At 44.6% G+C, this 18,516-nt stretch overlaps 1 protein-coding gene across 3 annotated transcripts in view; it reads left to right on the forward strand.

Moving 5' to 3' along the window:
• The first annotated feature begins 757 nt into the window (after positions 1-757).
• gulp1a (GULP PTB domain containing engulfment adaptor 1a) overlaps positions 758-18,516 on the forward strand; it is a 34,116-nt gene continuing 16,357 nt past the window's right edge. Inside the window, exon 1 of one of the 3 annotated variants that reach the window (XM_086052387.1) lies at positions 758-994. In XM_086052387.1, the coding sequence (XP_085908513.1) occupies positions 817-994 (178 nt within the window). In that variant the 5' untranslated portion in view covers positions 758-816. The remainder of the gene's footprint in view (positions 995-18,516) is intronic. The other 2 variants (XM_086052386.1, XM_086052388.1) reach the window with 2 other exon arrangements.

Consider the following 18,516-nt stretch of genomic DNA (forward strand, 5'->3'; position numbering starts at 1 on the left):
CGTATATTTTAGAGCAAAGGCGAAGGTGCTTAAAAGGGAAGTCAACCCAAACATATTTTTCCAAGAATATGTTCTATGCAAGCCCACTAGTTGAAACAAGGCATTCTGATAAATATTGCATCTGTGGAATAAGAGTTAGTCCACCCGTTTTTGGCCATCTCCGGGGGCGGCCATTTTGTCAATTCTGTCGACTGAAAATGACATCGCAGTTACTCGGGGCTCAGGTAAAGTCCAATCGATCACGGCTCAGCTTCAGAAAACACGTGAGCCCTGATTGGTTGTTACCGGAGCCCTGAGCAGGTGTGACGTCATTTTCAGTCCACAAAATTGACAAACTCTTATTGCACGAACGCAATATTTGTCAGAATGCAGTGTTTCAACTAGTGGGTCTGCACAGAACATATTCTGGAAAAAAAAAAGTGTTTGCGTTGAGTTCCCTCTTTAAGCACCGCTTTGTGTCTATGGATGGATGGATGGATGGATGATGGATGGATATGACTTCTGTGGGTTGAAAACTAAGCAATTGCAATGGTCAGGGATGAGACAGAGAGGAAACACGTCATGTGCCGGCTGATTTGACGAAAGTGACAAGCAAACAGATTGAGGTGAATGACCCACATCAGCGGGTTTGTTGCGCCCGTGCCGACGCGATGCCGATGCCCGCCCATGTTTTATTCAAGTTGCTCCGCCGCTGGAGGCTGAGCGCTTAGTGACGTCGCGATCCGTGAGCGGAGGAGGGAGAGGGAGGAGAGAGAGAAGAGGAAGAAGAAGAGGAGGAGGAGGAGGAGGAGAGTGACTAGTGACACTGTTGGTTGGATGTGCCCGGGGAGCAGGGGCGGGAGACACCGGACCGGACCGGACCGGAGAGGAGAGGAGAGGAGAGGAGAGGAAAGGAGAGGAAAGGAGAGGAGAGGAAAGGAGAGGAGAGGCTCGCTGGCTTTTGACCGCTGGCTGGGATCGTCGATCGATCGGGCTCGACCGCCTTGCGCCCTAAGTAAGCAGTCGGATCGACGACGCTCTTTCTTGTGCGAAAAGATGACAAAGTTGCAAGTTGGCTGTTGTGGTCGCTCCTCGCTGCTTCTCGTGCACGTTTGTTGTTTGGGACGAGCTGGAGCGGTGGCCGCCTTGGCAGAACGGGGGGAAAGTTTGTTGCGCAAGTCCGACGAAGGTGGATCGCAGCTGATTTGGGATCTCTTTTCTTGGTCTTTTTTAATACATCGCGGCTCGATGATTCCAGTGCATATTGTGGAAGCAGTTGAATGCGCATTGCTCTCCCTCTCGCTTCTCTCCGATTGTGTTTTTGTACAACTCAACTCAACGGACTCAACTCAACAGCGAGTCGAGTCCGTGTGCTCCAAAATAAATAGATGAATAAATAAATAAAAACAGCAGCAGCAGCATCCGAGCGCGACGTGCATTGAGTGTCATTTTTCGCTTTCATATACATCCATTTTCCATATATTCTGAAAAAAAACTGCTGTGCATCATTTACTCCATTTTATTTCGTCAAGTGGTTGCAGGAAATAAAATCATCTGAATACGGATTGATTTATGTTCAAGCGGACTATACATCTACTTTAAAAATGTATCTGGATCCAGATGGATTTTATTGTGTGCAACCACTTGACAAAATGAAATGGAGTACATTCAACCATCATTTTTTTTCAGTGTATAGGCCTCGAGGCCTAACCCAGCTGACCTTTGATGAGGGAAGCGGACTAAACCCTAGGAAGGCCACGGTGTTGCATAGTATAGTATAGTATAGTATAGTATTTTATAATATAGTTTTTGCGCTTGTATTTTTTAATAAGCAATACTAGCACTGGCTAATATTTTGCTTGATAAAAACAGAGTAGAATGTGAACAATTAAACCGTTTGGGTATGGTGAATTTATGCTGCCATTCCATTAAATGTGGTGTGCTCACCTTAGCCACCGGGAGGCAGTACAGCACAATACAGTCACGCAGGCTCAAACGAAGAAGAGCTTTCTTCCATTACTACCGTGAGTGGCTCCAAAAATGTCAAGTGTTGTTTTAGTGCCTGTCTGCGTGTGTTGCTCCACCATTTGTGTCTGTTGATCAAAGGTTTGTGAATCTGCGACAATGATTTAGGACTATTTCAAATAGCTAACATGTAATTCCCGTTGTTTTATGTTGCGTTTGAGAGTAAACTTCAGCTGGGAGCGGCGCCAAACAACCGAAAGCCTTTTCTTGTATGAAATGTCCACTTTTCCAAACTGCTGCTGATTGTGAAGTGGATTTGCGCTGATGTTCGAGATTATAGCCTGTTGCAGAGCGATGCGTGATGTGATGATGATTTAGTCGACACGGGGACACGTTGAAGCCTGTTGCCATTGTGTGGTCAGCCTTGACGCCCCAAAAACATTTTCAACCTGCCACCATCGATCTTGGAAAATGTCTGCGATGCCTTTTGCAAACTGCTCATTCTGTTGCATGCATTTTTTTTTTCCACAGCCAAATTTCCAGTGGCACATATTCAATATGGCTGGATTTACATTCACGGAACACAGCAATCTTAGCAGAATTCCACTTTCAGTTATTTGCTGATCGACACGCCTGTAATTTCAGCATATTTGCACCGTATTTATTTCTCGGTCTTTTTATCGCCGTTTCGATTGACAGCTGGTGGACGGCGGGTATAAAAGGTCTGCGCACCCCTGCTGTTTTGTGATTTTAATCGCATCAATCGCATTTCAACCCATGTTACAAATGGAAGTACCTCTCATTAACCCCAAATCAACATCGGCTGTTCCAGTAGGCTTTCTATTTTTATTTTATTTTTGCTTTCTAACAGAAGCCTCACAACAGCGCTCTTTTGAACGGTTCCTTATCCACCCCGCCCCAGCGTGGAAAACAACAACAACAGCCCCAAAGCGTGACGCTGCCGCCGTCGGCATGTTGTTCTCTTAGTGATGAGCGCCAAACATATTTGCAATTGTGGCCCAAAAGTTGTTCGTTTTTTCCACTACGGACTTTCAATGCAGCCTCAGCCCGATGATAGCAGTGGCAAAATGATGGATTCCTGAAGTCCGAGTGAAGTGTTCACGTTTCCTGTTGCCGGCTGCCTTCTGGCATTGACGCAAATGCTTCATCCATCAACAAGGTCACGCAGTGACTGATAACATGGTCGGAAGGAGTCGGCGTTCACCGTTCCTTCACCGTCACCCAAAGCTCTGTCGCAACGGCCTCGGCGTTCCATCTTAAGCGGTTTGATGTCAGCTCACTGAAGCTGTTGAAACGGCAAACACGAAAGAGCTTTTAATCCGCGAGCATTTTGCATCTGTTACGAGGGGAAAATGAAAACGGGCAAGACGAGAGGCTGGCTGATGACTGTCTCCGTTGCTTGAGTCTAATCACGATTTATGTCAAAACACAAACGCTTTTAACAAGTCCAAAACCCACCCAAGTCCGGCCCAAGTCAAGATAATGAATATTTGTGAGCTGCCGGGCAAATTCTTAACTTGTCATCTGAATTAGGCCGGGTGGCGTCGTCAATTGTCAAGGGCAGCGCCGAGTCCCGGAGAAAAGCAGCAAAAGGGTTGCCGTCGGAAATCGGGAGCTCACTCAGCACCGGGCTCTTTGGCCGCTGACATTGTGTTGGAGCTTTGCATGCACCGAACCTTCCCTGTGCCGCTTTTTGTGTGTGTTTAACAAAGCTTTTGATTAAATTGACCTGCTTGGTGTAGTCTGCTAATCCCGGGATGACGCAGCGCTCATTTTCAAAGGGAATCTGCGGAAACGTAGCGGCGCAGCTCAGCACCGGTGCTTCCTAACTGGACTGACGTCTCAGTTGGGCCGTTTGCGTCCTGGGCTTTGTGTCGGGGTGGCTTTTTGCCCCAAACCTTCCAGACAGTCCCGTCAATGTTGACAGGGTTTTCTAAACCAAGATACTGGATGTGACCGTCACAAAATGACCTTGCGTAATACTAGAACTTGGGGTGTTCCGATTCAACTGCCCATTCCGATGATCCATGAGTGAGATCGGGGGATGCCGATTCCTAGACCACGATGCTAGACATGGATTAGCTGTTTTTAGAGCTGCTCACTGTGATTGACTGCGGTTGACTAGCGGCCAGTCTTCGGCTACTTCCTCTTTTGCCAAAAGTCAGCTGTGATCAGGCTTCATTTGAACATGTTCCATGTCAGCATTTCTGTGTCGTGTTTCTGTTTTGTTTGACCTCCAAAAGATGTTCGAGCGCCGCAAGTTATTGCAACGTTCACGATGTGTAGCCGACATTGCGGTTAGCTTATCTTGACAGTTCTTTTGTGCCACGTGATGTGGACTTTATGCAAGACTATCAGAGATTCAGGTCAGTGTTTTTTGCGCTGACATCTTTACAAGATCTCTTCAAAGTAAATCACTGCTTCAACCTTGTCCAACATGTTCCCCATTCAGTCAAGCGGTCCCATTGTGGCTGCGAACAGCCTGCGTTTGATAGCTCTTGGACTTTATTAGTCATTCAAAGGAGCAAGTCTTGTCAGACTCAAGATGAAGATGACCTGCCGAGTATTATTTGGATTTTACTGAGTTTATCCTCGAGCATACTTATTGGCTCGAAATGTTTTCAAGTGTTGCTTGTTTTGTTTGGTTGCCGCATGAATTAGTTTGCCGGCTCAACATTTCTCAGGGCCACAACCACTTACAGACCAAACTGGAGATGCCATTTTCAAATGTAGCTGGTTTTGCACCATACAATATATATTCATTGCGCTAGCGAGAGAAGCCATCAGGAGGAGCACCTCTAGCTGCATGCACACTAAAACACCAGTGAGCGTGTCGATCGTATTTGCACTTTCGAGGTTGTTACCTGTTTATTGTTGGCCCGTTCAGCTTTTTGCGGTGCGGGCAGTCGATTCCTAACACTCTCACAATGGCTAGTAAGACCTTTTCCCAAAGTGTATTTTTCCTCTTTCCGCTGACCTTTCCAAAATGCTTTCGTGTGTTTCAGTCGACTGGGCCGGACACGTTGCTTTTGCTGCTTTTGCTGCTTTTGCTGCTTTTGCTGCTTTTGCTGCTTTTGCTGCTTTTGCTGCTTTTGCTGCCTTGCTTTGCCATTTCTGCCCCGATTGTGCGCCATTCATCCGCCACGCTTGTCCCTGCCGTCCGAGAGGAGCAGACGGTGACGGATGCTAATCGCTTTGCCTGCGAGTCATTCCAACATCAGCTCAAAACAGGCTTTTGGGGTTTTTCGCCCCAAACTAAACAAAGCGCAGCGCCTTTGTCACGTGCGACAACATGTACAAAAAGTTCATCATCACCTGGAAATGGAATGTTTTTAGACGCTTCATATCCAATACAAGCGGATTCGTAGGCTCAAAGTCAGCAAAGTTGGTGCTCAAGAAATACTGTTTGGCTGAGAAATTGGCGTCATGGATGGTTGCCACTTTGACACGGTGCATTTTGTTTTCCATTCTTAGCACAATTTGAGGTATACACTGTATCTGCTATTTCCAGCCCAGTGATATCTATCACTGTGAAACCTGTTGTTAAGTCGCAGCAGATAAAAAAACTCTCCATGTGTTGAGTCATTGTTCAGTGTAAGTTCAGCATATAAATTGGGAAGACTTGTTTAGGATTCAGCGATGATCATGTGGAACTTGATACAATTGTGTCAATTAGGTTGAATGGTTGCTTTGAATACATTGCATGTATTCACTGTGCGAGTGGGAGGAGCAAAGAAGAGGAGCCGTTCGCACAAATGAGTCATTTATGTAACGTGTCATTTTTTATTTGCCAAAAGTTCATTTCAATGAGAGTCATTCCCTCATATGGCTTGTTATTTTACGCTAGTTCCCCCCCTCCAACTGTATGCCGACACGAGTCTGGTAACAGTCTGATTTGCCTTCAAGTTTCATCATCCTGGAGTTTATTTACAATAACGGATTCTGCTATCCTTGTGGAATTAGGCCACTCTCTTTTTTAAAATGTTTGTTTCTGTGGCAAAGTTACAAGTCATAAATGTACCCGTATGTGCGTCACATATGTACGTCTCGAACCAAAGCATTTACATTTACAGAGCCGCCCCGCCCCTGTGTGTGTGTGTAGTAGTAAATACACAAAATTCATAGTTACTTTTTCCAAGTGAAAGAAACACGTTTCATCTTTTACAATTCCCACTGAATTAATTTTCGGTCATTTTTTTGGGCCGTCCCTTTCCAGTCTCATGGTTAGTTTGAGCTGATTGTAAAAGTGGAAGGATCCTGACCTCTGCGTTGAACCACTTCATCAAAATGAGCCTCGGGGAGTCTGAAAATGTGTTCCGCTTGCTTGCTTAGTTCCTCGCAAGGCTATTTGTCTGTCACAAGTGTGACAAAGAAGGATAGCCCCTCGCAAAGATTGTTTTGGCCCGCGTCCCATACATGCGCTGAAGTGCAAAGCCGCTATGAGGCCCGTCCTTCTGCGTCAGTGGAATTCACTCTGCATGGTGAAGTTCAGCTCATGTCGCTTTCAACGCGGGCCCTGTATTCCATTTGGGACTCGATTGACATTTAGAAGCGCTTATTAGAAGCCGATTAGAATTGGTGGGGTTGTGGCTCTGCTTCAAACATGAAACCCAATTTCAATGTTGAATATCGATTACATGAATGTTAATCAAGCCGCAAGTTAGCTAACATGACAACCGATCTCAAGGAGCAAAGGCAGGACTTCATCCATCAGCATCGTCTTCGGCTGCTCCTTTCAAGTGATTGGCCAGCATGCGTGTCTTTGACTGCCAACAAGTCAGTCAATCGTAACTCGATTTTGTGGGTGAGCGAATGGCCATTCTTACAATCGAAACGTTCCGTATGTAAGACCTCCCGCCGATGCAAAACAAAGGGAATGGTGTCATATTCACTTCTAAGGCCATGCTAACGCTGATCAGTGGCAAACCCACAAATGCTTTACAGCCCCCAAATCTTAATAGGCCTACTTTTCTGCTCAATCGAGCAATAATCATTTCTTTTAGTGTCCGCATGACAGCAAAAAGTCGGCAGATCAAGCCATTTCCACTTCAGTCCCTCTGATAAGCTTTGTCGTGGCCTACTTCACAAAGATGCCTTCTGGCCAAACGAGCTTACTAATTCTTTTTAATCAACTTGTGGCCCCGAGGAAAATCGTTGACTTAGCAGGCGTGAGGGGTTTGGCTGCTGCTGATACGGGAATGATTGACGGAACCGAGCAATCAGTCAGGCTGTCTGTGATGCTTCCCGTATTTCCGGGCCACTTTCTGCAATCAACAGTGCCTGAGTGGACAGACATTGACTCTGGAACAAGAGAAAGAGCAATCGTAAGAGAAATCTTGAACAAAATCTGGGACAGTCTTTTTTTTCTGTCTACAAAAAGGTCATGCAGTAAGAGTATGTCTGCCGCAGCCCACTTACTGGAAATGCACAAGCTTAGCATGGGGAACATTCCAAAACATGTTTCATCAAATCCACACAAAATTCTCACGTGATGGAAGTAGTATTTTCGAAACCGAAGCGGAAGTCTGCCATTTTGTTTGGAAGCAGCGATGTTGGGCGAATTCCGCCGCTCGGACTTTGACTCCGTCGGAACCGGTGATCACAGGTTAATTTGCAAAGTCCTCGCAGTCTCGCAACAAATAACATTTATTGGTTCACTAAAACTCCTTCACAAACAAGGCAGCAGGCAAGGGTATTATAGTTAATGGAAACTAACAAAATAAACTAAAATGGAAAAAAACATTTTCGTTAACGAAACAAAGAGGAAAATGCTTTAAAAAAAGAAAGAAAACTAACTGATACTACATCTTATTTTTATCTTGCACTCCAACAAATACATCCTATATTAAAAAAAAAAACTAAAAGTACTATCACTTAGCTAAAACGAAAAGATTAGTAAAACTAAAAACCCTGCTCTCAAAACGAATTAAAATTGTCGCCATGACAAGTGACTGACGCCACGTAAGTCACACCTTCTGTCTCTGATTGGTTGTTTTTCCTCAGGCGCATTGGTTTCTCGCAATTCGAATCAGAGGCACGAGATAAGATGGGGCCAAAGATGATTTTTTTTCACAGATCACCTGCTTTCAGGTCATTCAGGCAGTTTCAGGAATGAATTGAAAATTGCAAACCCTCCCTTTTAGAAGCTGTGAGATGTTTCAAACCGTCCACGTCATCAAGGCCAAATGCATTTTTCACAGTTTTGAAGAAGAATCCGGTCCTTCTCTCAAGAGCCGTAAGCTCCAATGTGTGATCGTTTGTGACAACTCAAGCAGTTGCCTCTTTCTTTCGTGACTGTGCTCTTATCTGCACAAAATACTTTGAGGCCCATTTGAGCAAGCGCAAGTCAGCCAAGCCGGGCCGCCATAGCGCTGGCGAGTCTCGGCGGTTGCCTGGAGAAGAAGAGCGGGCCATTCTTTTCACTCATAAGATCCTTTTGTAGAGCACAAGTCGTATGAAGGACAGCCTTGTCGGCACAACAATGCGCATGGCTGTGTGCGCTCAACTGTCAGGCAACACGATGACATCGACGACTTGCTATGTTGATGCGATGTGGCCGGACAATATCAGCTAGCAAGGAAAGTCCTCTGATATCACTTTTTGCCTACATTAGATTGTCCGTTTGGCTACAGCCACAAAATCACATTTCCTCAAAAATGCTGCTCGAATGCTGCCGGGCTTTGAAAGAAAGCAGGCGGAAATACACTGAAACCATCCACTTTGGTTTGTCCAGATGTGAATGTCCTGATAGAAGTATCTGGCAAGAAGTCTAGCTGAGCTGCAGCACGTAACATGCTGGAGGTGCTCGATAAGACAAATACGGACCAAAGCAAGACAAATGTGCAGCCAGGGAGTCAATGCAAAACGGACACTGCTGAAATTTAAAGTATATCTGTATTGGATTCCAAAAAAAAAAAAAAAAAAAATGGTACGAGATGGTTTAAAATGACTGCAGGCTTTTTCAAAAGCTTCATGGCACATTAGTGCTGTCACAGCGCATTAAATAAGGGGATACCAGGGGTACATTTTGCCGGGGTTGAGATAACAGCAGCGCTTCTCCCTGTAACGAAGAGACTGCTTCGGCTCCCGGGGTGAAATCTCACCGAAAACCATGATGACGCTTTGAAGATCACATACCGCTGCAATAAATACCAAAAAGCTTCCAGATTCGCAACTTGTAGCTAGGCTGATCTTTCGATGTGGCTGCTGACAGGATGTTGTCTGAGTCCAATTAAACAAATGTGAATCAGGATGTAAATATTTGAGATATTTTCCACAATCGAGGATTTCACACTTGTCACGCAGAAACGTCTGTGACAAAACACACAAAGGATAAAGAATGGCTCAGTTTTGAGGGGGTCGCCACTGTCCTCACCCACCCACCCACGCAGCCAAGGTGCTTTTGTTACCATGGCGACTGGGGGCGGGGCTAGTGCATTCAACTCGAGCGAGCCACTACTTGTTCTCAAACAGCCCAAAGCCTAAAGAGAAAGCTAATCAAGAAAAGAGAGAAGATATTTTCACTTGTGGGGGCAGCACTTCATCTTGCTAATTAGTGCAGCAAATCCGCTGCGTGACGCTTTACCAAGCACAATGAAACGCCCCCCCCCACAGCGACAGTTCTGCCGAAAATTTGAGAATGTGCTGCTTTTCAGAAGCTAGCCAATGGCAAGATGTACTAACCTTGCAGCTCTGCTTACCTGGTAGAGCTCCTGTGAACACAAACATTCATACAAATTACTACTTTGTTGCCAGATAGGTGGTATAATGTGTACACGGTATTACAGGGGAGCAAATCGGGTGCATCTTCTCTAGAACTGGGAAGGTGGAGGACATTGTGTAGTGCGGTTGATAGCCAAGGGCCGCCCATTTTGCTTACCCAGACGTCCAAATTGATGATGGGAATGACAATAACAGACCAATTCGTATTTTGTGCGAACATATTATGGCCACAAATGAACATTTTGTGCTCATCTTATATCTAAATTATGGCCATAGTTTACTTGGTTGTTTAAATTCCCACTAGATGTGTGGGCGGGGTCGGGGGCGGTCGGGGCCGGGCCCCCCCAGACCAGACAGTTTTTTTACAAACCATTAAAAACGTCCAATTTCCATAGTATGCGGCGTTAAATCGTGACGCTCATATTGATGATGTTCATGTTTTTTTTTGATGATGTTGATCTTGAGTCATGCAACTGCTTGCCGTCTAGTCCCTCCACGTTGTTCCTCCCTCTCGTTTCTTTGCTTCCGTTAGCCACCTTAAACCTCCGTTTGCCTCTCCCGTTCCTCTTCACTCGCCGTTCTGTCTTTATTGCTTCCTTCCTCCCCCCCCCCCACATATGGACTCCCCGGTGGCTGGCTGCAACACACTCGAACCGAGGCCGGGCTGCCTACGCTGACTGCAACCACTTGAGGAAATGCTTCTCGGGACTACAATCTCACATGCCGCCCAGGATTTGTGGTTTCTGTTGTGCTCCATAAATAATTAGCCGCAAGTTGCATTTAGACACAAGCTGCAGCGAGTAAAAACAGAGAGGGAGAGACAATCTGCTCTATTTTAACATCGGTGTTTTCTGATGGAAAATTGTGCAGTCATCCTTCAATGACCGCGGTGTGTTGTTGTTCGCAGTGCATCAGCGAGTGGACGTGAGGTCAGACATGTTAATCGACAGACTTTTTGAAATTCGAGCAAAATACCTTTTTCGTTGGCCTTTGATATGAAGTGCATCACTCGGTGCACTCGGAGCTCACGCACGAGTCATGAAGCTAACCCTACTTGATGTCTACGATGTCCAGTTTTAATATGATGCGATTAATAGTTTAATTAAAAATTCCCTCGGGAGCAAGTCGATTCACTCATTAGGTAAGCAAGCGGGGACGAGACGATTGGACTTGACGTCTGGTGATGAATTAATCCCCCTTGAAAGGTGAGGTGCACTGGTTAGGGGTGCATAAAATGCATTCTTGGCATAAAGCTCGCTTGCGTACAAAAGAAAAAAATACTCCTCAGAAGTAAGATGCAGGGAATTCTTGACTTGTCTCTTTTGGCGGGTGGTGGGTAGGAAAAGCATCTTACTGTAACTTTGGACTAGCACCTGACCCAGTTAAAACACTAACTGATTTGATGAAAACAGTTTCAATGAGGGGATTTGTGTTTCCGGAATGAGTGCAGATGCGTTTTTGCTTGGTTTTGGCAAAATGAAATCATCCAAAGTGTCTACGCTGTGGCTGCTGGCGTTCAACGGATCACCCCCACGTGAGTCCCGCACTCGAAAGACTGGCCCGCTTTCCTTACAGCCGCTATTCTCTGCGCCAAATATAAACCAAGCGGAGGATAAACAGAGGCGGGTCTCTGCGGCGCCATGACAACCACCTGAAAGATGCTTGTGACAGTTAAAGTTCAATATTTCATTCTCTCACTAAGGCACGGTACACACATTAGGATTTTTTCAATCGTAAATTGTTTTGAAAAAAACCCTCCAAATCAGTGATTTACTTTAGTCCAAGCCAATTGATAGAGTGCAGATGTGACACATACGCCTATAGATTGTATTAGCTTAATGCAATCCACGAGAGAGTCGACTTGCTGCAGTGCTCCATCATCTCCCATAGGCCGAATGCTAAGTGATTTCTCTTGTCTCCTACTGCCGGCAGAGGATGCAGCAGTCGAGAGAGCCTTTAGATGAGTGAGGCATAATAAAGACAAGCTCAACATCAACAGTTCAGGCACTGTAGCCTCTATGCGGCCTACAAATCAGTCTTTGGAGGTGTGCTGTTATCCACTCCTCGGGCACCGGCTTGATGGCTGGGATAACGCCATCGGTGTTAAGGCGCGGAGGAAAAGACGGCAGCCGTGGTGGAAGCGTTTTCGACGACACGACCCCCGGAATATGTGCCATGCCCTGTAAACTGGAGTGACGGGATCATTTTTTTTTTATCACTCGTACCGTACGCCTGAAATTGAAAGACAGATAGGCCCGTCAGTGACATTTATACCTCAGAGGACCGTCTTCAGATTGCCACAGGACATTTCCGCCGCAGACTAATAAGACAGGAAATGCATCAGTAGGACGCGGGGCTTCAATCTTCTCGGAAACGATGGCGACGGGTGGATATTTTTTCGACATTATATTTGAGCGGGCGCAAACAAGCTTGCAAATAGAGCCTGTCGTCTCTTCATTAGTGTAAGTTCACTCACAAGTGCCAGAGAGTGTGAAATATGGGTTTGGGTGCGAAGTGAAATATCCAAGACGATTTGGGCCATAAATGGGGCCATCAAAATCTTTCGTCAAAATTAACGACATTGTCACAGTGATTGAAGCAGCATTTATATTGCCTGTGAATCGGAGGCGATTGCGAGTGTAAATTCTCCCGTTGTGTCAAGCCTCAGAGAGCGGCAGTTACTTTGCCTCTGTCAGAGAACAAATTGAATAAAGTTGACGTACAAGGAACAAGGAAGTCTTTTAGACCAATACCCTTCCTGGTTCGATTGGATTTGGCACTGAAATGGCATTGTTCACATTTTTGACGCCAAGATGACAACGATCAATTTTAGCTTGCGATTAAACGTGATGTTCTTCCAATGACGTGGCCACCGAGCTTAGCGTGTCAACAACAGGTTTACAACAGGAAGAGTTACTGAAAGGCAAAGAAATGGAGATCCTTGGAAATACATCGCTCAATTTATGGATCAAAAACCTGTTACGTATTTTTCCCTTTTGCTCCTTCTAAGAGAACAGAAAATTGTGCAAAAATGACTAAACATTGAACAGTGGGGCATTCAAGGTCAAGTTAACTCCTCCTGCAAAGGGTGTCGTGCATTTTATGTTGATCTCGAAATTTCTCCTGCAAGGCCAATAACAAAATCGGCCACATCTGACTCAGGTGACACTCTGTACATTTAATACCAAATCCGACCAAGCCAACCAAAGCAGACTTTGCTTTTGCAAGAATCCGCAAATGTTTGATTGGAGGCTCCAAAGTCCAACTTTTAGGTGACTCAAGTGAATGGACCAAAACGGGCAATCGCATACAGTACTGACACGGGGCGGTGGAGTCGGGCGTTCCCGGCTGGTTAGCAAGCTAATCCAGACTTCACAGTTGTGAAGATGTAAGAAAGTCACACGACTCTACAAACTCTTCAAATCGAAAGTTTCTGCTCTTTGGAGCTGAAAGATGCCCTTTAGTATGTTCATTTACACTTGTCACGAAAAAGGTCACAAGTTGTTGTTTTTTTCCCGCCGACATATCATTTCTGACCGCAGAAACAACCGACTCCATAAACGCGATGAATTCCTGTGTTGCAGTTGCATTTTCAAAATGAAGGCAGCAGTTAATGTACTCGTAGCCGCACTGACACTTAGGCCAATTAGTTTTCCGCTAGAAACTGTCAATCACGCTCGCTCCTTGCCATTTCCTTCTCACATTTTGACATCAAGCGGGGAGATTTGTGCTGTCACATCACAGCCCTGCTCTGCTTTTTCCAACCCCACTGTTACGCTTGAGCTCTTTGCTTTTTTCTTCATTGAGGTTTGCTTCCTGTTGTGGAGTATTCCACCCACTATCAAATATCTTTACAATTGATTATGAGAATGCATATTAAGTCAATTCATTGAGTACAAAATTTTTCGCTTTAAAGTTTGAGAACTCTTTTTTTCTGGTTACCATTTAATTGATTTTATTTGGTGTTGTTCATTGACAAAAAAACAAACAAAACGGACAACGGAGCAACGTCACACGCGAGTGAGGATTGTACATGCCAATTTTTTCCAACGTAAGAGCTGCTACTTGCGTACTGATCAATGCGAAGGTGTGAAAGAGATGCACGCTACATTCACAAGACATTTTGAGATCCATTTCTGAGGCTGCTTCAGGTTCAATGACATCACGCACGGTCACGTCCGGGTTATTCATATACTGGCTTCAAATAACGATTATTTTCATAAGACACTAAACTGAATCACTTCTGATTCAATTTGCACCATAACGTAAAACAAATAAGGCAAACATGTTGATCACTGTTTTCCAAAGTAAAACCAAATGTTTATTATTTTCATTCAAGGCATTCACTCAATCACTCAACGTTAAGTTAAAGAAAGCTGCAAATGATTCATGGATGACCAAAATAGTTGTCTATTAATTTGACCATCGATTACTTCATAATTTGTTGCACCTCTAAATACTACGTTACCACGTGTTGACTCTCCAGTTGTGTTTGCTTCTGTGGTCGAGTGAATCTGCGCCTCGTTGCAGTTTGCTAGTCGCATATCTTCCAAACAACAAAAAAATCCATATAATTAACGTGCTTTTGTGTTGGCGCTTTGTGCATTTTGATCGACCTTCCTCCATTTTGTGCTATCAGTTGTGACAGCAGGTTCCCGGCCACCCACAGGGAGGAGAATTGATTCGATAAGAGGTGTCGAAGCAACTTGTGAAAACAGGTTTTTGTCCTCACCGAGCTTTCATTTTCTCTCAGCGGGGCACAAACCTCGCAGCCATTGGCCACTTTGCCTGCAGACCAACCAGCCTCATGCCAGCTAGCGGCCTCCCCAGCTAGCATCCGGCTAGCAACTCGCCCTGTCCTTTGACTGAGCTGCGGTGCCCAAAATACCAAACGATTCATATTCACGCTGTTCATATCATTTACATTGATTTTATACTTTAGATTTATTTGGTCATTTGACTAATTTATACATTTCAATTACATTCAGTCATACTGAGTGGATAAAAACAGGAGAAAGATGGAAATCTAAAGTCATTTTTCATTTACGAAAAAAGAAAGCTGGCCTTTAGCATGTTGAAAATTTCTAAAAGGAAACCCCGAGGACGTGTTTTGAAGGCCTCCTAAAATCGACTGTAAATCTCGTTGCAATAAAAGCCCATTGTAAAACATGCATTGTGTGGCTCCTATGAAAAGGGAGAAACCCATACAGCTTGCAACTTTTAAGATCATTTATTTTGGACAGGATTCTGTTGCTGTGAAACGCAGCGTCGTGTTTGTTTGATCGCTGATTGGAGGATCGTTTTACGTCCTTCAGATTCCCGCTGCTAAGAGACTTGAGTTGTATAACAGATGAATTTAAAAAAAAAAAAAAAAGTGAATCCACATCAGCCGTGGAGCAAAAGGCAAGAGCGTAGCATGACGCAAGCACAGGAGCGTTATGTTTTGATGAACTCTTGCATTCTTTTTCGACCTCTTGATACTTTTGTTGCTTGTCATGTTTGATTATCCAACAGGAAGTCCCCCCCCCAAAAAATACAGTCGTACATCCAGTCCACAACCTGTTGAGTTTACCTGTGGAAAGTGTGGCTACTGATTCATTTCATTTCATCATTTATTAATGGAGAAGAGGTTGTTAGGGTTAGGTTCCAGATTTTCTCTTTGAAAATCTAAAAAAATGAGCATTTGCTTTTAAATCCATAGATAAAAGCGCAACTTAAAGACATTTTGAAATGGTCACTTCCAACCTTTCTTGTTGTTCGATTTAGATGTTACTGCAAATGTGCATTGATCTCTGCACTTGGCCAAAGTGAGAATGAAATACACCCAAGGCCACGGCCAACCGCGTCTTTTCTAAACACTCCTGACAGAGCTTTCAATGAAGCTTTAACATTCTTTGCTCGATTCCTGTCTCGCCCAACTTTCATTCCCAATTCGAACAACGGAAGTTGATTTGTGTTTTTTGATGTCACTCGCCTTGCCTCAAGCTCAACTTTGATTGCTCGAATCACCTTGCCGGCGAATCTCCGCTGCATGAATATGACTGGAACTCACCATAAAGTTATTCGGCGGACTGTCTTTTTATTATTATTGGAGAGATCAAATGATTGCTTATTTAGCATGTTTCATACTGAGAGTAGATGGACCGCATATGACGTGCCGGCTCCAAACGATATTTCCCATGCCGCTTCTCCACCCATGCACAAACACATGTGCACGCCCAGCAAGAAGTCAAAATAATTGCACCCGGAATTTGTGTAAACATGGCGGACTCAAACGTCCCCAGCTGATTTGCAAGGGTGTATGAAAGGATCAGCATCCGCCGAACGGATTTGCCACATGATACGGTATTGTTCGCTTCACCGAAGTCTCTCTTTCCGTCTGAATTCAAGGCCCCGCAAATGTGTTTGATTTGCATAATTTGCGGACATACTCATAATCTGTGCATCCTTCACAATTAAAACCGTAAAGTTGAATGCAACGACCCAACGTCTCCTGACGATGTCACGATCATCGTATTGTGGCAATTTTACGACACGAAAGCAGTTAGCTTAATGCACTTAAAGCAATGCTTATACGTAACAGCTCTACTAATGTTGCTTTATCAACAAGTAAATGTGTCAAAAGTACCCATGTACCCCAACGAATAAATGACATTTTGTTTCCTGGCTAAATATGTTTCCACTTTCCCATGAGTTGTGCTTTTGGCTGTGCGGTAAGGAGCTGCCTCGCCACACCTGTGCACACACGTTTCAAATATGGAATAATAGAGGGCAGCGCTGCAAAAAAAAAGGAAAGGAAAAGAAGCTAAATGACGTGGGAACAGACAAGGCCACGTCTGCAGCCTGGCGGGTTTGAAATGCTTCCTCATGCAGAAATCAATCTCGAGCGTGCCAACAAAAGCGCGCCCACACCCAAAGCCCTGACCGAGCGGGCGGCCTCAGCACACACACACGAGAAATGTGCCAAACTGCGTTGCAAAGTACTTGGCAATTGTGTGTGACCAGGGGCACTTTTATCTCCTCGTGTCCAAATCATGATTGGACTTCATCCTCTACATAACATTTCAAGCAGGAAAATTAACAAGCTAAGGTCATAATACAGCGCTGCCTTGACATACGAGTTTCATTTGCTCCGTCAAGCATGCTCACAAATCAAAACACTTGTACTCAAATCATCATCCTCCATTGAAATAAATGGAAATGCCATTTAAATAAAGTTCAACTTTACCACAAAAACAACCAAAACTCTGGTTTTCAGTGTCATGAAAAAGTTTGAATTTACCGGCGGTCAATCAGCCTTAATATGCACCACATTCAAAATCAAATCAATAATTAACAATGCATTCCTCCAAAAATGAATCACTGCTATTATTTTCTCTAGACAAGTTAGCTGCAACTCACTCTTGTCTGTTAACAAGCATAAATCATTCACTTGCCTTCAGCAAGTTGCAAATGCGGCCACGCATCACATCACCCCGATTCCAGCATACGTACATTTGTTTTGTATTGTATTTTGTATGTATTTCATGGTTTCCGATTTTTGGGCCTCATAATGCTTGTGATTGTCATTTCGTTTGCCATTTGCATTCCTGTCCTGTCAAAGCACTTGGTCGTTCTTACAACTACATTTGAGCCACGAAAGTATATGCCCTTGTTCACACACCGGTTGTCTCTTCTGACTTTTTTTTTTTCTCACCTACGCTTGCTTCCGCCTTTCTCTCGGATGCACACACACTTGTGGCCAACAACGAGGCGCTCTAAGGCAGCCACGCTTGGAGACTATCCAAAGAGAAGATGCACACTGTATAGTGGAGGAAATGGGCCGAGTAATCGCAAATAAGTAACAGACAACTGAGTATTATGTCAATTCCAGTCCTGGCATGTTTTCAGAAATTCTCTTCAAACATGTATAATATCTTGCGAAACAAATCTCTTAATTCACTTTACAGGGTAATTTCCATTTCGTAAAAGAGGGTCGGGATGCAGTTTGACTCTTTGTTGTTTCCGTCCGTGGTCGGAATGGAGGCCGTGTAAATAAAATTGTCACAGTTGAAACGATAGGCTTAAAAACGAGCCTATTTAATGTGATATTCACTTTCTAAGGTTTTTGCTGGTGCTGCTGTTTTGAGTGGTACAAAAGATGTTGCCGTGGAGTGTGAAGATGAATCACTCTTGAAAAAAAATACAAAGGTCAGACCGCAACCTTTGGCATGTTGGGTTTTGTAGGTCACGTCTGGTATGCCACAATACGTCTCCGCGAAGCGCTCCCTGGCGCAAAGGGGTCTGGTTTTTTGCACATGCGGAACGCCAAAAGAATTCCGGAGCGACTGTGGGCGGAGGAAGCTGAACGTGAAGTATCGCGTGTCTGGCCAAACGTTTCTTGTTGAGTTTGCAAAGCCCATCGCCTCTCCATGCTGCAGTCCTTCGTGTAGCAGCATCTGGCCAACAGCTGAAAAGCATTAGGACCGCTTCCTTTCCTTTGCGCTCTTCCACCCCCGTTTCAAGGCACGTAAGTTGCTTCTACGCTCGCCGCGCTGTTGTTTGCATGCTTTTTGCCCAAAATCGTTGCGATCGGCGTCTCGAGTTCAAAGAGGTCAGGTGCTGTCGTTGACATTGTGCCAGTGCTTCAAAGCATACAAAGACATCAAGCTTGAGAGTCCTTTCAATAGCAAGTCATGCTCTTCAATTAGCCAGCAGCATTCCTTAGCCACGGTGAGCGCACAGGAAAGAAAACAAAAAGGACCTTTGTTGATTTTCTTTCACTTGGAATGATGTCACGACCGCAGTGCTCACTGTTGATGTTTCGGCGTCTGCTGCATTTGCGTCCTG

The sequence above is a fragment of the Filicampus tigris genome, chromosome 14 (genome assembly GCF_054856515.1).
Source record: "Filicampus tigris isolate MCC_2025a chromosome 14, RoL_Ftig_1.0, whole genome shotgun sequence".
NCBI lineage: Eukaryota > Metazoa > Chordata > Actinopteri > Syngnathiformes > Syngnathidae > Filicampus > Filicampus tigris.